The sequence below is a fragment of the Haliotis cracherodii genome, unplaced genomic scaffold, assembly GCF_022045235.1.
Source record: "Haliotis cracherodii isolate W230 unplaced genomic scaffold, xgHalCrac1.p SCAF_16, whole genome shotgun sequence".
In the NCBI taxonomy this organism is placed as follows: Eukaryota; Metazoa; Mollusca; class Gastropoda; order Lepetellida; family Haliotidae; genus Haliotis; species Haliotis cracherodii.
The window spans coordinates 17,998,401-18,013,517 of record NW_027266271.1 but is presented as its reverse complement, the minus strand read 5'-3'; the positions used below and the strand labels follow the sequence as shown (position 1 = coordinate 18,013,517).

General features: G+C 38.6%; 1 protein-coding gene across 2 annotated transcripts; it reads left to right on the top strand.

Moving 5' to 3' along the window:
• The first annotated feature begins 5,390 nt into the window (after nt 1-5,390).
• LOC139463905 (sorting nexin-10B-like) lies at nt 5,391-15,117 on the top strand. 2 transcript variants are annotated; one of them, XM_071245322.1, is made up of 6 exons: nt 5,391-5,501; nt 8,000-8,089; nt 8,394-8,494; nt 10,323-10,421; nt 10,962-11,120; nt 12,410-15,117. In XM_071245322.1, exons 1-6 carry the CDS (start codon nt 5,391-5,393, stop codon nt 12,708-12,710), a joined length of 861 nt encoding a protein of 286 aa, XP_071101423.1. In that variant the 3' UTR covers nt 12,711-15,117. The 2 variants fall into 2 exon arrangements, with proteins under 2 accessions (XP_071101423.1, XP_071101424.1); XM_071245323.1 differs by lacking the exon at nt 5,391-5,501 and adding an exon at nt 6,116-6,230.

Sequence of the window (15,117 nt, the reverse complement as noted above, 5' to 3'; positions counted from 1 at the left end):
TTTCCATAAAGTGAAGGGATTTGCAAACAAGCAAATTTTGCTTATCTGAATGCCTCTCCCAAACATGATACAGATACAAATTACCATGTATTGAAAGTGACATAAGAAATAGCATACATTATATAATTGACATTAAAGATAAGTATTGTTCTGTAAGTGTTTAATTACTGGATTATCTTTCGTAACTACAGCTACGTTATTATTTACATCCAGCACAACAACATCGCAGTATCATATAGCAAAGTCAACATCTCAGACAAAATCTCTCAATCGGCAAGAAGATATAATAACACTGTGCACTGATTTCTAAGGGTTCTCTTATTCATTTACATCAGTATATATTTACAGTCATATATAACTAAATAACTATATATAATATACTGACGAGCATTCTAAAATTCTTATATTTTTAGGATTTAGGGATTAGGTGATCTTTATCACCTGATTGAAGGAGTAAGCATATACTCCAAAAGGTTGTGTTTGTCAAAATAAAGAAGTTGACATCCATACTTTTTCTTCCTTACGTGTATTACTTCAAAATGCCTTTCAAAGACTTCACCCATGGATGTATAGGCTTGGAGTAAGGCTATTAAAGGCATATTCCACAATGTTGTTGTTATATTATGCAAAAGTCGTGCATCGTGCGAAATTTGGTTCAGCTCGGGGTTTCATATAGTGAACATCAGTTACCCACATTACATAGATATTTCAACAACAAATAAAACATATATATTTAAGCACCGAAAACGGGGAGATTGGAAACTATAAAAATGCGCGCGAGTGATCTAAAAATAGAAAATCAAGCTATGAATGAGTATCACGTGATTGAAGTATGTACTAACTTCCCTTTAACTATTCATATTTAACGAAACGAAACGAGTGCATATATATTAGTGTTATAATCATCAAACGAAATCATTCCTTCAAAATGTTAATAGTTATCTTTGTACCATAATGTAGGTATGTTAGCTGGTAAAAATGGTTCATAGAGAAATGTGTAAGTTAAAAGTAAGCTATAATATTAGTTGTTGCAGTAGTAGTATCTTGCGTCATTAAAAACACGGGGGTCATCCATTCGTCACCACTCGCCCCTTTCCGTAACCTGCAAGAAGACTTGTCCCGGAATAACACGAGTTGGTCACGAATGGGGGGTCATCGTCTGACAGGTCATTCGGGTTGTTGACAGTTGTGGTCAAGTATTGTCAGATAGAAAGTAAACCAGAACGCAACAAAATGGTTTGGAAGAAAAAAATCGTGAGTTGAACGAGATCTTTTCACAATGTGCAATGGAAATGACGACCTATTATATCAAGGCTAGTAGACAACATGGTCACGAACCCACACATCCCAAGAGAGCTGGAGCAATATACCTACTAACTTGGAGACAAAAGTTGTAGTCGATGTGAATCGGTTGTTTTCAGTTATGCAAATAACCTGTGTTTATGACCAGTATCGGCGTTAGCCTTGTGTCCTGGTGGTTGATGTGAAAGAATAATCTGAGAGTGATTTGGTACAGAGTAAGACATATTTTCGTATCTCACTATCTAGGTCACCCAGTTTTACAACAGTTCCCGATCTGATCACTGTTGGTGTAGATGTACTTAGTGCTACTACGTAGTGCGAAACTAACTCATTCCAAGAAATATCACTCGACCTATCTGTTCATTAAGGAACTATTAAACGCTAATAATGCCAAACTATATTAGCGATATATCAGTTGTAAAAATACCAACATACTATCCAAATGGAATAACTGTTTTGTAACATTTTCATGCTGATAGGCAAGTCCTTGGATCCAGTTTTGTTTGTTTGCACTCAACAATATTCCATCTATGTAACTGCGTTGAAGTGGGGTGTAGGTAGACTAACGCTTAGTCTCTGAAAATATATAATTTTGATAGAAATAGTGGCATCGTATCATCATCTGTGACAACAACTTTATTTCAGATATTGTACATTGATTGTTTTGATGTTAGAAACATTGTTTGTAAAGTGCTCTGGGATATGATAATATGGATGATGGATGATTATAACACTTTATTATTTTCAGAGAAACGATGACAGTGTTGTAAATTCTAAATGACCCTACATCGTATATATTTTAATTTAGTATATATTTTTAATTTAACATGTAACATGTTTTACACTGGACAAGATTGTCTTCAAACTTGTCTCTCAGTAACCATAACATGGGCGGATACAGAGGGGTGGTGCGGGGGTGCGCACCCCCCCCCCCCCTTTTATTTCGAAAAAAATCTTTATTTCTGTATAAATTACCACCAAAGACAATAAATAGATCTTAATTGTGCACCCCCCCCCCCCCCCCCCTTTTCAAAAAAGCTGTATCCGCCCATGCATAACATTGTTACTTAATTTTAAAAAATCATGTTTTTAATTCCCTACTTTTTAAAAATCACCATTGCTATATTCAGTGAATGAGTTTGGTATGCAGCTGTCAACAATACTGACTGAACACTATGTATGCATACTTAACAGTAACATTCTCTGGATTTTCACTAGTCTTGGGCTAACAGACCATGTGTTACCCTTCAATGCCCTGCAGGTGTTTGCTAAAAGGGTGATCATGTCTTGCTCTACCAGTAGCACCAGCCATTCGCTTATGTTGCATAACAAACTCTTTGTTGCCTAAAGCCGCAACCCAGCACTACTCCTGCCATACAATGGTGGCCCATAAACATGCGACACAATCAAGTGTCAGTGGCGGATCCAGGGGAAGAGGGGGTTCTGGGTGGTCAGTCCCCCTTTTTATGTCAAACACACACACTAAAAAAGTTACCTTCTATGATAACATGTTTTGGTCGTACGTAAACAAATTGATAATGGTTTTCATTTCGTGTTTGTGAATTAATTTATATCATTATCATTTTTGCGATTTCTCTGCGTTGTCCCCCCCCACACACACACACACACACACACACACACACATAATTTAAATCCTGGATCTGTCCCTGAGCATAGCATACATACTTAAAACTGAGGAAGTATGATTTTTCTCTATGGTTATACAGTCTATTTTCTAATATATGATTGTGGCAGGTAAACAATGTGACCAAAAAAGAAAATGTAGTCATCAAAAACTACAAATTGTTTTGCAGTCAACCCATTTCTATTTAACAAATTCAGGAATTTCTCCTGTTTTGAATATCAATAATGCAGTTATAATCTTAAAAGGAACTACAATAATTGATCATTAAGTGATGAATGTTAAAATCATTTCAAGTGAACCAGTACATCTTAACCAGAAATATTTGTTCCCATGAGGTCAAAATTTACTGCCTTCCATTTATGTAGGGTTTGTGTTGCTTTTATGGGGATAATCTCATTGCAGTGAGCATTCGTTGTGAAATGTTGTATCAAATGCTATATACAGCTCACAGGGCAGGTATCACTTCAGTCATGGGACAGGTCAAGCAATGTGACCTGGGGAATAGTCACATGTGATATGGAATACGACTGCCAACTTTAGTTACACACCTGTGTGATAATGTACTGTCGGCTGATAGACAAGTTTCCTCAATCATTGTCATGCCAATACAACATGTTTGTTTGTATAATGCCCAACAAGGGAAATAATGAAATGACAGTTCAAATGTAAATGATACATACCACAATTATATATTCTATATATGGACAATAATGATGTTCAGATTGTATGTGAGGCAGTAAACAGGTATGGATGATATTGGTTTTCAATAATATATATATATATATATATATATATATATATATATATATATATATATATATATATATATATATACACCGTATGCGACGTAATAAGCGCCCACTGCGATATTCGCTAGTGAACAATCCCAAATTAGCACCCTTCCGATTGATCAATGTTCACTAGACTTATTTATTTGTGTATAATACTCACTCGTGGGTTATATGCAACCTTAATTACGGGCAGTTAAATGTGGTGGTCATGTGGTGTTTGATTGTCAGTTGGGTTCAATTCCCCACATAGGTGCAGTGCGTGAAGACCATTTCTGGTATCCCCCGCTCGGCATTAAGGGGATAAAACAAGGACTGGTCGTCTCGGTGAATGGATACTGTTGTAGAATGTTGAGTATTGCTGTCTGTGCAGTCAAACAGCATTCACTCACTTCTAATGTCAAACTCTAGTCCCGATCAGCCGTTCGTTATAATATCGCTGTGAAATTGCAGAATATTGCTAAAACCGACTTAAAATCCTATTCACTCACTCAATTCACTACATGGTTACAATGTGTGAAGCCCATTTCTGGTGTCTCTCGCTGTGAAATTGCTGGAATATTTCTGGATTACACAATGCTCACTGGATTGTTATGTTATGGTGGTCAGACGAGTAGGTATATAGAAACATAAAAGCTAAACAAGCAGTGCTCATTGACAAAATCAGTGGTTGAAATTTGCTGTGTTATCAAGAAGGCAATGGGAGTTGTGTTTGTGTGGAATGTTTACATACAGTTCTTACACCTATATCTGGACTCACATATCAGCTCAAGCCACGAGGTCACTTTCAAGTAGGTGACTTTGCAAATAATGACTGTGCTTAGCATGTGCCAAGAGAAGAGAGCAATCAATATGGTTATGATAGGAATAGGAATATATTTGGGCCATATTTACATACGTGTATTAACAACCAAAGACAACACATTTTCAGTAAATATTTTAATGCAGTGATCATGGTAATTTTCATATGACATAAAGACATAAAGACCCCTCAGAGTTTGTAGTCTTAATTAAAGGACAATCGTCTATATCATTACCCCATTTGAAATTTTTTATCACTAGCCATGTCACTATCATAGATTCTGAATGAAACCCTGTAAAGCGTCTAGCTTATGAAGGCTTGTACAAAAACAACACTGTGGAGGGATTCATAGCAAGTATTAGTTGATGCCAGATCTTAAAAGCATCTGGTACTGAAGCTGTTGCCAAGGTTCATACAGGCTTGAAAATAACTTCTTTGAGTGGCATTTAGAAGTTGGAATGGTAACTAAGACAAAATTGTTATGGATGAGCAACTTCTTTATTACAATTAGGGCGACGTTTCGGTGTAGATTCTAACACCGTTATCAAGCAAATGATCATTGTGAATTCATGAAAAATATTGATAGGTTTATGAGTTATGCCCTGGAAACGAACCCTACCCTCACAGAACCATCTTGTCCATCTTGTTGCCATGGAAACGTAAAAAATAAAGATTTCGAAAATTGTTGAGTAATTCATATATCATGAGTGGGGTGACCATGGTCTTTAACCTGTGAACATATATTCAATATTTAGTGGGCAATAAGGGAGTTATCAACTCCAAGTGTATATATGGGACAATTGATCCAACCCGAGACACATGTGACAGATCAGCTGACTAGTAGCTATGGGACATGACTATCAGTGTCAGTCCCCATGAGCAGCCACCAATACAGGACGTGCTATCTCAAGCACATATACCTTGGATATCGTTAAGTGCTTTCATCATGATAGATTTTAGCATGGTATGTACTAATATTGCAGGTTGGGGCACTTTGTAGTTGAAGTACTAAGCAAGGATACAATATATGGATGAACATCTTCTTTATTACAATTAGGAGCAGCACTTGCCTGATAACAGCGTTAGACCCTATACCAAAATAATTCGGAAGTTGTTCGTCCATATATATTATCCTTACTTAACATTTCAGGGAAAGATTTTTGTTGTGAATAGATATATTTGACTTGTTCAATGCTTTTTCAGAGTAACCTGGCCCTGTACATGTCTGTAGAACTGCTCGTCTAATTAGTTTCAATTTCCTGGTGCAATGTTAATCAATCATGTGCCGGAGCTTGATACAGGGTCATAGAGCACAACCACATAGTTCCTCATTTCATTTTACCACCATGACACAGGTCACGTCTCTGCAAGGAATGGCAAACCTTTTTCTTACTTTTTTATTTATCTTTTTTATTTCGTTCACTTTACTACAGACTTATAAATTAATGATATCCAGAAACATCCAGAAGACTTGACATGTGTAGCCCAGTCTACAGTAACCCTTGTACAAATTGACTTGTTGACATAGGGTGACTATTAGCGAGATAGTGTGGGGTTTCCCAACAATCGCTGATCCATGAGCAGGAACTTATTGCTCACATCTTGGTGAGGGTTTAAACAGTCCAGGCAGGTTTTGGTTTCATATAGTTTGTGCTTCGACACTCTTTCACTATCTGTAATCATGGCTGACAAGGTAATGTGTATTGGGTACTTTATTTGTGAGTGGGATTGGAAAGTTGGATTCAACAGTTTTGTCATTAGTTAAAAGACCTTAGGACTTGTCTTTGTTTCAACTGGGCCACATATATATGTTCATTGCTACAGTTATTGTATGAGTATGAGGTGTATCCATCTTGTGTCTGATCAATATGTATTACATTACCAGTAACTTGGCCTGACAACAGCTGAAACCATGAAACAATGCTAAATCTGGTTGCATTTAATTATTATATTAACCTAAATTAACCCAAACACTTTCATATCATCAGTCTCTTGGAACATAGATAATTTCATGTATAAATGCCTCATTGATTATTATCATTCATGTAAAGATACATGAGGTTAGTGATACACACCTAAATACAGCTTCAAATGTGTGTGTGTTGTATTCATCATGGTGTGTACACCAGGGACAGGTTTCAGATACCGTATATGACCACGGATAAGCCGACCCCGTAGATAAGCCGAGGTGTTAATTTGACCATTGAAATATGAAAGAAAATGATATGACCCGCAGATTAGCAGAATCAGGCAACTTCCAAACTTTCGGGAATTTGTAATCTATCGGACCGTCATTCAGGCGATGTTTCTGACAGATCACGATCTGAAAAATTAGTGTGGATAAGCCGACCCCTTTCTACAGAATCTTTTTTCTGGTCCTCAAAATTCGGCTTATACGCGGTCATATACGGTAATAGAATAGAATAACAGAATAGTGACAATAATATTGACCTGCTACACTGTTATTCCACCCTATGATGTGTTTTGTTATTCCACCCTATAATATCAGTTGTAGCACGATCACGAGGGGTACATGGGTTTTATGCATCCTGTGTTAGGTTTTTTACGAACCAGACAAATTGATCTTGGAAATGTTTAAATGTGGCATTTTTAAAGAATTAACCCAATTTCAAAATTGATAGAAAGCAGCTGTTGATTGAGCACAAATGTATGTCACATGACTTTCATTGACTCAGAAAAAGCGTGCAGCTTTTCGCTTTTAAGCAGGGTATAAGGGTTTTGTTTTGTCTCTCAGAAATCCATGAGCTGCCTGTGTTGCTTGTGGCGGGGTATAAGAGATTTATTCCCCCACTGAGAAATTCATTACCCTCCAAGGTGGGCTACACAGTATTTTATCAGGATCACTTGGACAAATCAGATCTCATCATTCTGACTTGAGGCATAATAATGTGTTTTATTCCACCCTATGATGTGTTTTGTTATTCCACCCTATGATGTGTTTTGTTATTCCACCCTATAATCAGCTGATAATGTGTTTTGTTTATTCCACCCTATGATGTGTTTTGTTTATTCCACCCTATGAGGGGGGCACGGGTGGCCCAGTCGTCTAAGGCGTCACGATTCGCTGTGCAGAGTTGCGTCCCTTGGGCACGCCAGAAACCTATGATTGTGGGTTCGAATCCCGGTTCGCCCCGATTATGTTTCTAGGTTTGCCAGCACCATACCCGTGCTTGTGGGTTTCACCAAAGTGGTAAACGTCTGAGACCTGCATCCCTTCGGGCTTTCCTCCCACATTAAGCTGACACTGATAGATATAACTGGATTAATGTTAAAAGCGGCGTTAAACCCAACTCACTCACTCACTCACTCACCACCCTATGATGTGTTTTGTTATGCCACCCTATGATGTGTTTTGTTATGCGACCCTATGATGTGTTTTGTTATTCCACCCTATGATGTGTTTTGTTTATTCCACCCTATGATGTGTTTGTTCTATTTCAGTGTCCCCTGCCACAGGTTCGTGTGCTGAATCCTGTGACCCACCACACCTGGGACGAGGGGCGATACACCACATATGACATCACTATACAGGTACACCTCAGATGCTTCATATAAACAGCATTATCAAGTTGTTTTGTGGTCGCATTGGATAAAGCATTATGAGGAACCTTTCTGGTTGCAAAAATTAAATTTGGATATTATTACTTATGAATGAATCATGGCAATTACATGAGCCTTTCCATTACTTCAGAGCTGATCTTTATCAGAAATAATTTTTCAATACCTATTATATAAATAAATCTATAACTTAAAGATTGCATTTGTGTAGGACTTTTCATACTCGACTCTACATTCTGTTGCAAAAGTGCCCTGTATGTGTGACTTGTGCTTCCAGACTGCTCATAAGGCCTTCAGTCTACCCCATACCTCTGTGAGACGCAGATTCTCCGAGTTTGATTGGCTCAGGAAACAGTTGAAGACACACCACCCCATCAGGTGAGTTCATGATGGATTTTTTATCACTTCTGTGGGACATAGCTCCTTTAGGTCAGTTCACAGGGAGGCTACATCACTTCTGTGGGACATAACTCCTTTAGGTCAGTTCACAGGGAGGTTACATCACTTCTGTGGGACATCCTACTTAAGGTCAGTTCTCAGGGAGGCTACATCACTTCTGTGGGACATAACTCCTTTAGGTCAGTTCACAGGGAGGTTACATCACTTCTGTGGGACATCCTACTTCAGGTCAGTTTAAAGGGAGGCTACATCACTTCTTTGGGACATAGCTCCTTTAGGTCAATTCACAGGGAGGCTACATCACTTCTGTGGGACATAGCTCCTTTAGGTCAGTTCACAGGGAGGCTACATCACTTCTGTGGGACATCCTACTTTAGGTCAGTTCACAGGGAGGTTACATCACTTCTGTGGGACATCCTACTTTAGGTCAGTTCACAGGGAGGCTACATCACTTCTGTGGGACATAGCTCCTTTAGGTCAGTTCACAGGGAGGCTACATCACTTCTGTAGGACATCCTACTTTAGGTCAGTTCACAGGGGGGCTACATCACTTCTGTGGGACATCCTTCTTTAGGTCAGTTTAAAGGGAGGCTACATCACTTCTTTGGGACATAGCTCCTTTAGGTCAATTCACAGGGAGGCTACATCACTTCTGTGGGACATAGCTCCTTTAGGTCAGTTCACAGGGAGGCTACATCACTTCTGTGGGACATCCTACTTTAGGTCAGTTCACAGGGAGGCTACATCACTTCTATGGGACATCCTACTTTAGGTCAGTTCACAGGGAGGCTACATCACTTCTGTGGGACATCCTTCTTTAGGTCAGTTTAAAGGGAGGCTACATCACTTCTTTGGGACATAGCTCCTTTAGGTCAATTCACAGGGAGGCTACATCACTTCTGTGGGACATAGCTCCTTTAGGTCAGTTCACAGGGAGGCTACATCACTTCTGTGGGACATCCTACTTTAGGTCAGTTCACAGGGAGGTTACATCACTTCTGTGGGACATCCTACTTTAGGTCAGTTCACAGGGAGGCTACATCACTTCTGTGGGACATAGCTCCTTTAGGTCAGTTCACAGGGAGGCTACATCACTTCTGTAGGACATCCTACTTTAGGTCAGTTCACAGGGGGGCTACATCACTTCTGTGGGACATCCTTCTTTAGGTCAGTTTAAAGGGAGGCTACATCACTTCTGTGGGACATAACTCCTTTAGGTCAGTTCACAGGGAGGTTACATCACTTCTGTGGGACATCCTACTTAAGGTCAGTTCTCAGGGAGGCTACATCACTTCTGTGGGACATAACTCCTTTAGGTCAGTTCACAGGGAGGTTACATCACTTCTGTGGGACATCCTACTTCAGGTCAGTTTAAAGGGAGGCTACATCACTTCTTTGGGACATAGCTCCTTTAGGTCAATTCACAGGGAGGCTACATCACTTCTGTGGGACATAGCTCCTTTAGGTCAGTTCACAGGGAGGCTACATCACTTCTGTGGGACATAGCTCCTTTAGGTCAGTTCACAGGGAGGCTACATCACTTCTGTGGGACATCCTACTTTAGGTCAGTTCACAGGGAGGCTACATCACTTCTATGGGACATCCTACTTTAGGTCAATTCACAGGGAGGCTACATCAACAATTTATTGGGTCACCATACATATGAGAAAATGACAGGACAGGAAGTGTCGAAACACCATCTTATTCCTGTTATGATTCTGAAAGTTTCTCATCCATAAAATGAGTATATTGCATTGTAGTCTCTATAACATTCTTGCTGTATGTTTGTATTGCTTCTGTTGTGCAGAACTCCTCCTGATTTACCACCAAAGAAGTTCTTCATACAGAGATTTGATGATGAATTTATCCAGAAGAGACGGGAAGGCCTTGAAAAGTTCCTTAACACGTATGTATTTGCTTCATATTAAAAATTCTCCACTTATAATGCACCAAATGTATGCCCATTGAACTAGAAATTGTTATTACCCTAATGGATCAGTGTGTACTCAATTTTCATTCTCAGCTTCCTTGGGAGTATACAACCCAAGCTGCCTGTGAGGCATAGATTAACATTAAAACTACCGTCTCATCCCACCAGGTACCAGAGTACAGAGGCATATGTATTTTGAAGAAAGTCACTTGCCTATGGAGAAACCACATGCAACCAGAGTCCTAGCAACTCTGAGGAGTATATATACCCTGGGCCCAGGGCTCTTACTGGGCAGTATTGCATAAAACATGACATGAATTGGTACCCACATTGTAGTTTTGAGGGCCTAGGGAATGGTAGACCTGAAGTCATGATGCATTCCTCTGCAAGAATGTAATGTTTCTTCAGGGTTTAACCAAAAGTGGGTATCTGGGGGATCCCCAAGGATTAAGGGTCACTGCAGGCCTGAAAAGTAATGAAATGGTTCCTCACTGACTATCTGTTTCCCATTTTCAGTGTGATTGCTGAAAAGTTGTACCTGTCTGACTCGGTGCTGCACCTGTTCCTGCAGACAGACTTGACAGGGAGGGACATCAGTGACTTCATCTCCGGGAAACTGACAGAGGAATACATTCAGAGTGTGTGGAAGGCAGGTGGCAAGAAGAAGGTGGACAGGTGAGAATATTTAATATACAAATTACAGACTTTAATAAACAAATAAGAAACAATGGCCCTGTGGGGATCCGGGTTCCCGTTTAATTGTTCCCTAGCAACCTAGCAAACCAAATGCATTGAGTGGTGACTCAGTTGATGGTGCGTTGGTGTAACCCAGTGGATTGTTGCTCATGATATCAATCACTGGATTGTTGCTCTTAATATCAACCACTGGATTGTCAAGACTTTACAGGATTATCTACAGGTTCCCCTGAAATGGTCGACCCCTATGATGCTTTGGTTTTTTATTCCTGGCTGTGGGGTAGCCTTGTGGTTTAAGCATTCGCTTCTCATGCCAAAGACCTGGATTCGATTCCCTATATGGGTACAAAGTGTCCGTGCTGGAATATTGCTAAAAACAACATAAAATAATTTTAGCTCACTAACTGAAGCTGATGCCTATGGATCTTATACCTGCTTATCCTCACTTATGATCCTCATGTCAGTTCACCATATTTTGGGGGCCACGGAAGGACCAGTCTTCTAAGGCACCAATTTGCACAGACGTCTACATCTTCCCGAGGCAAGAGAGTTGCCGAACTAGGCTGGAATTCCTTGGCTCGATCGTAGCGCCACCAGTGGCTATTATGAGTAATGTCCTTTCTATGCCTCTCCTATTGACCAATCAGATTCAACCTCTCGTATCACTTGCATTTGCTTCAAACAAAACGGTGGCGCCCAGTCAAGACGATCTGATCGCTAATCAAGATCTATATTGTGATCGAACGAGTCTTACATCGCGAAGTGCATCAAATCACGTGAGCACCTTGATTAAAAACATGAAAAGATGTAGAAAATATCTGTTGACAACGAGTTAGCGGTGCACATGCTTTGCGAATCCTGCAGTCAACCGAAATCTGCATGACACTTTACGAATCTGATTTCGATATCGGGTGCGATTTTGATTGGACTATGCATAGACTCGTTAGTCCAGCCAAAATGTAACTCCATAATACCAGCCTAGTACAGCAAGGGTGGATACTGGACTTTTATAGTCAGTTAACTCACTTGCCTCGGGAAGATGAGATGTCTAGGGTGCTGCCCAATTGCTGTGCCGAGTTCAAACATGATCATGGGTTTGAATCTTGATTTGCCCTGATTATCTTTCTAGGTTTGAGCATCATACCCTTAAACATCTGATAGTTCCTCCCACAGTAAGCATACCATGATAACTAGAATACTGTTTAAAATGGTGCTAAAACCATGTCAATCACTCTATTTTCAACGGTCACTTTTTCCATTTGTTTCAGAGTCGTTCAACAATCACCTGCACGACTCTCAATCAGCATTCCCAACACATCATGTGACAGTGCTCTCTCAGACAGCGTTTTGTCAGCGGACAGTTTTGTATCTATAGAAACCAGTGATGTAGACACGAGTGGAAATTCCTCTTTGAACAGCAGTGCTTCAGAAGATGAGAACTCTAAACCAAAGGGAGATAACTCTCAAAATGGGAGTTCACTCTATCCAGAGTTGAGACGTGTGACAACTCGAGACTTCCGACCATCTTCACATTATAGCATAAACAGTCAAGATGGACTATCTGATTAATGTGAGTCATACTATAGTGTGACTAAGTGAAACGACCATGAAGGAAGAAGCAACATGCTTCCACGCCCGGTTCAAGATGAAAAAGCAATGGGGTGCAAACATTAAATAACATTGTGATAATTATAAATGTGGTGCTCTAGTCCTAAAGCAGTTCATTTATAAGGAACAGATCTACATGTAAGGAGTAAAAAAAAGTCAAAATGTATCATTATGCATGGATTGTATCTTAATAACTTTTGTGCCAAAAACATTTTGCATGTTGAATTTTATTACCAAAATACCAAACAAAATAGATAATATATGCAGTTTTACCTTATCCTGACTCATGTTCCGGTGCACATGCCCAGACCAGGGGTGTGTTCGAGTGAGCTGGGTTATTTCTGTTGTCCGGGAACGCAGTTCAGGAAACTTCCACTAACTTTAGAAAATGAGTTGAGATAAGCAAAGGAGTCAGATTAAAAGTCAGGATAAGTATAAATGATACTTTTACTCTATAAAATACATTAATATTGTTGCTGGTAAAAAAAACGTATTTAAATAGATATAGCATTTTATCTTTTTCTTGTAATATAGCATTTTATTGTTCTGAAAATGTATCTTATATGTGTGACATAAAAAATGGTTTACCCTCTTTGCAAACTGAAAACTGATAAATTATAACTTTTGAATTGTTGGGACTGACCGTTAATAATTCAGGAGCCTTGGATTATATTTATTTAAATTGGGTCAGAAAAAAACTTTTACCAAAAAAATAAATAATTGTGCCCTTAGAGAAAATATTCTGTCTCTAACAAAATTTTGCCCCACCACAAGAATATTAAATGGTCCCTTTTAAAAATAGATTAAATTATTTCTTTTTGGTTGCGTTGTATAGCACAAGAAAAGAAGTTAGCCACAATGTACAATACTTTAGGATTGTTCACTTACATATAACATACAATATGATGTTATCTTACCGAAGTTACTGAACTAGACCAAAACGAGCAAATAAGCATTGGCATATCAAAAAACTTTATACAAAAATATGTTATAATAAAACTCTAATGCTCTTGGCTTATTAAGAAATGACCTTGCACATTACTAATATACTCTGCCAAAAAAGAAACGCCAAGGATATTTTTGATGTATATTTTATATATCATATAAATATTCAGATGGTAATTGAATGTTCAAAATTGGCATACATGGTCATTGACCCAGGTTCCATATGGCATACATGGAACAGTTGATTTTCACACTGTCAGATCCAGATTTTACTACTTTTGCATTTCTTTTTTTGCAGAGTATACAGAGATTGGTAAGGCTTCTTACCATGTCTGAGAAACATTATATTAGTTATTGTGCAGCAGGAGAATGAGTATTGATGCATATCTTTGCATGAAAGGAAGTCGTGATATTTTACCTCAAATAACATTCAGTTTTTTATAAACTTCTATTTATATATGATGTGTATAACTTGGTCTGTACATATTATAGGTATTCTACCTCAAAGAATGTGATATAGATGAATATATTTTACTAGATAGAGCCAAAATTTGCCATTTCAACAATGTATATATATTTTATGCATTTTACTTCATAAATAGGAAAATATACAATTTCAGTTGAAATATTTTAAAGAATAAAAGACACAAGAATAATATTGTTCCAATGTGACAGTGGTTATGCATGTTTCAAAATAAATACATAATGACTATTCATTATTTTAAATTCTTTAATAATAAATAATAAATTAATTTCAGTGGAGGGTGGACAGGAAACAGCTGTCTCAGCAAGTATGGAAACTATTTGCAAAAAGGATAGTGACAATTTGGTTCCTGCAGCACAGGTTCACTGTACCATAGTTGCCATATTAAGAACCTCTCGAATAAGCCCCCTACTTCAAGACCAGTCTGTAAAAAATCTTCATAAGCACCCCCTAACATGTACATGACATGACATTGCAGTCCATCTTTTTCCACATTTTACAGAAAACAGCACAGAAGACGTTTATTTAATGCCAAGTAACTTGTAGATCACACTGACTTTCTTGGAAACCAACTTTAAATGAATAACTGGTTTCAATAAGCAGCCCCTTTTTCAATTTTCTCATTAGGGCGAATATGGTGTCTGGCTGCTGTGGTTGGATATTCCAACTGCAGCATTATCTAACCAGGGCTCACTTGCACAAAGCAATCTTAGCGCTAACTCCTATCCTATAGGCTTACAATAGTCTTAGCGCTAAGATTGTTTTGTGTCCATGGAGTCGTGGATGTCTGGTTCAGGTTCATGAATCTTCTAAACATTTCAGTGTTTGTGAGTCTGTGATGCATGCTGCATATGTCATAGCATTTGTCTGTAGCTTTAGATTTACGGTCTGGCATTTAGCCAGGTGATATTAGGTCTAAATAAATGAATGTTAAATTTA

Excerpts from the sequence above, each read along its gene's own strand:
- LOC139463905 (XM_071245322.1), top strand. The coding sequence starts at position 5,391 with ATGACTATCAGTGTCAGTCCCCATGAGCAGCCACCAATACAGGACGTG. Across the intron at positions 5,502-7,999 it reads TCATGATAGATTTTAGCATG|TGTCCCCTGCCACAGGTTCG; the intron begins GTATGTACTAAT and ends GTTCTATTTCAG. Across the intron at positions 8,495-10,322 it reads AAGACACACCACCCCATCAG|AACTCCTCCTGATTTACCAC; the intron begins GTGAGTTCATGA and ends TCTGTTGTGCAG.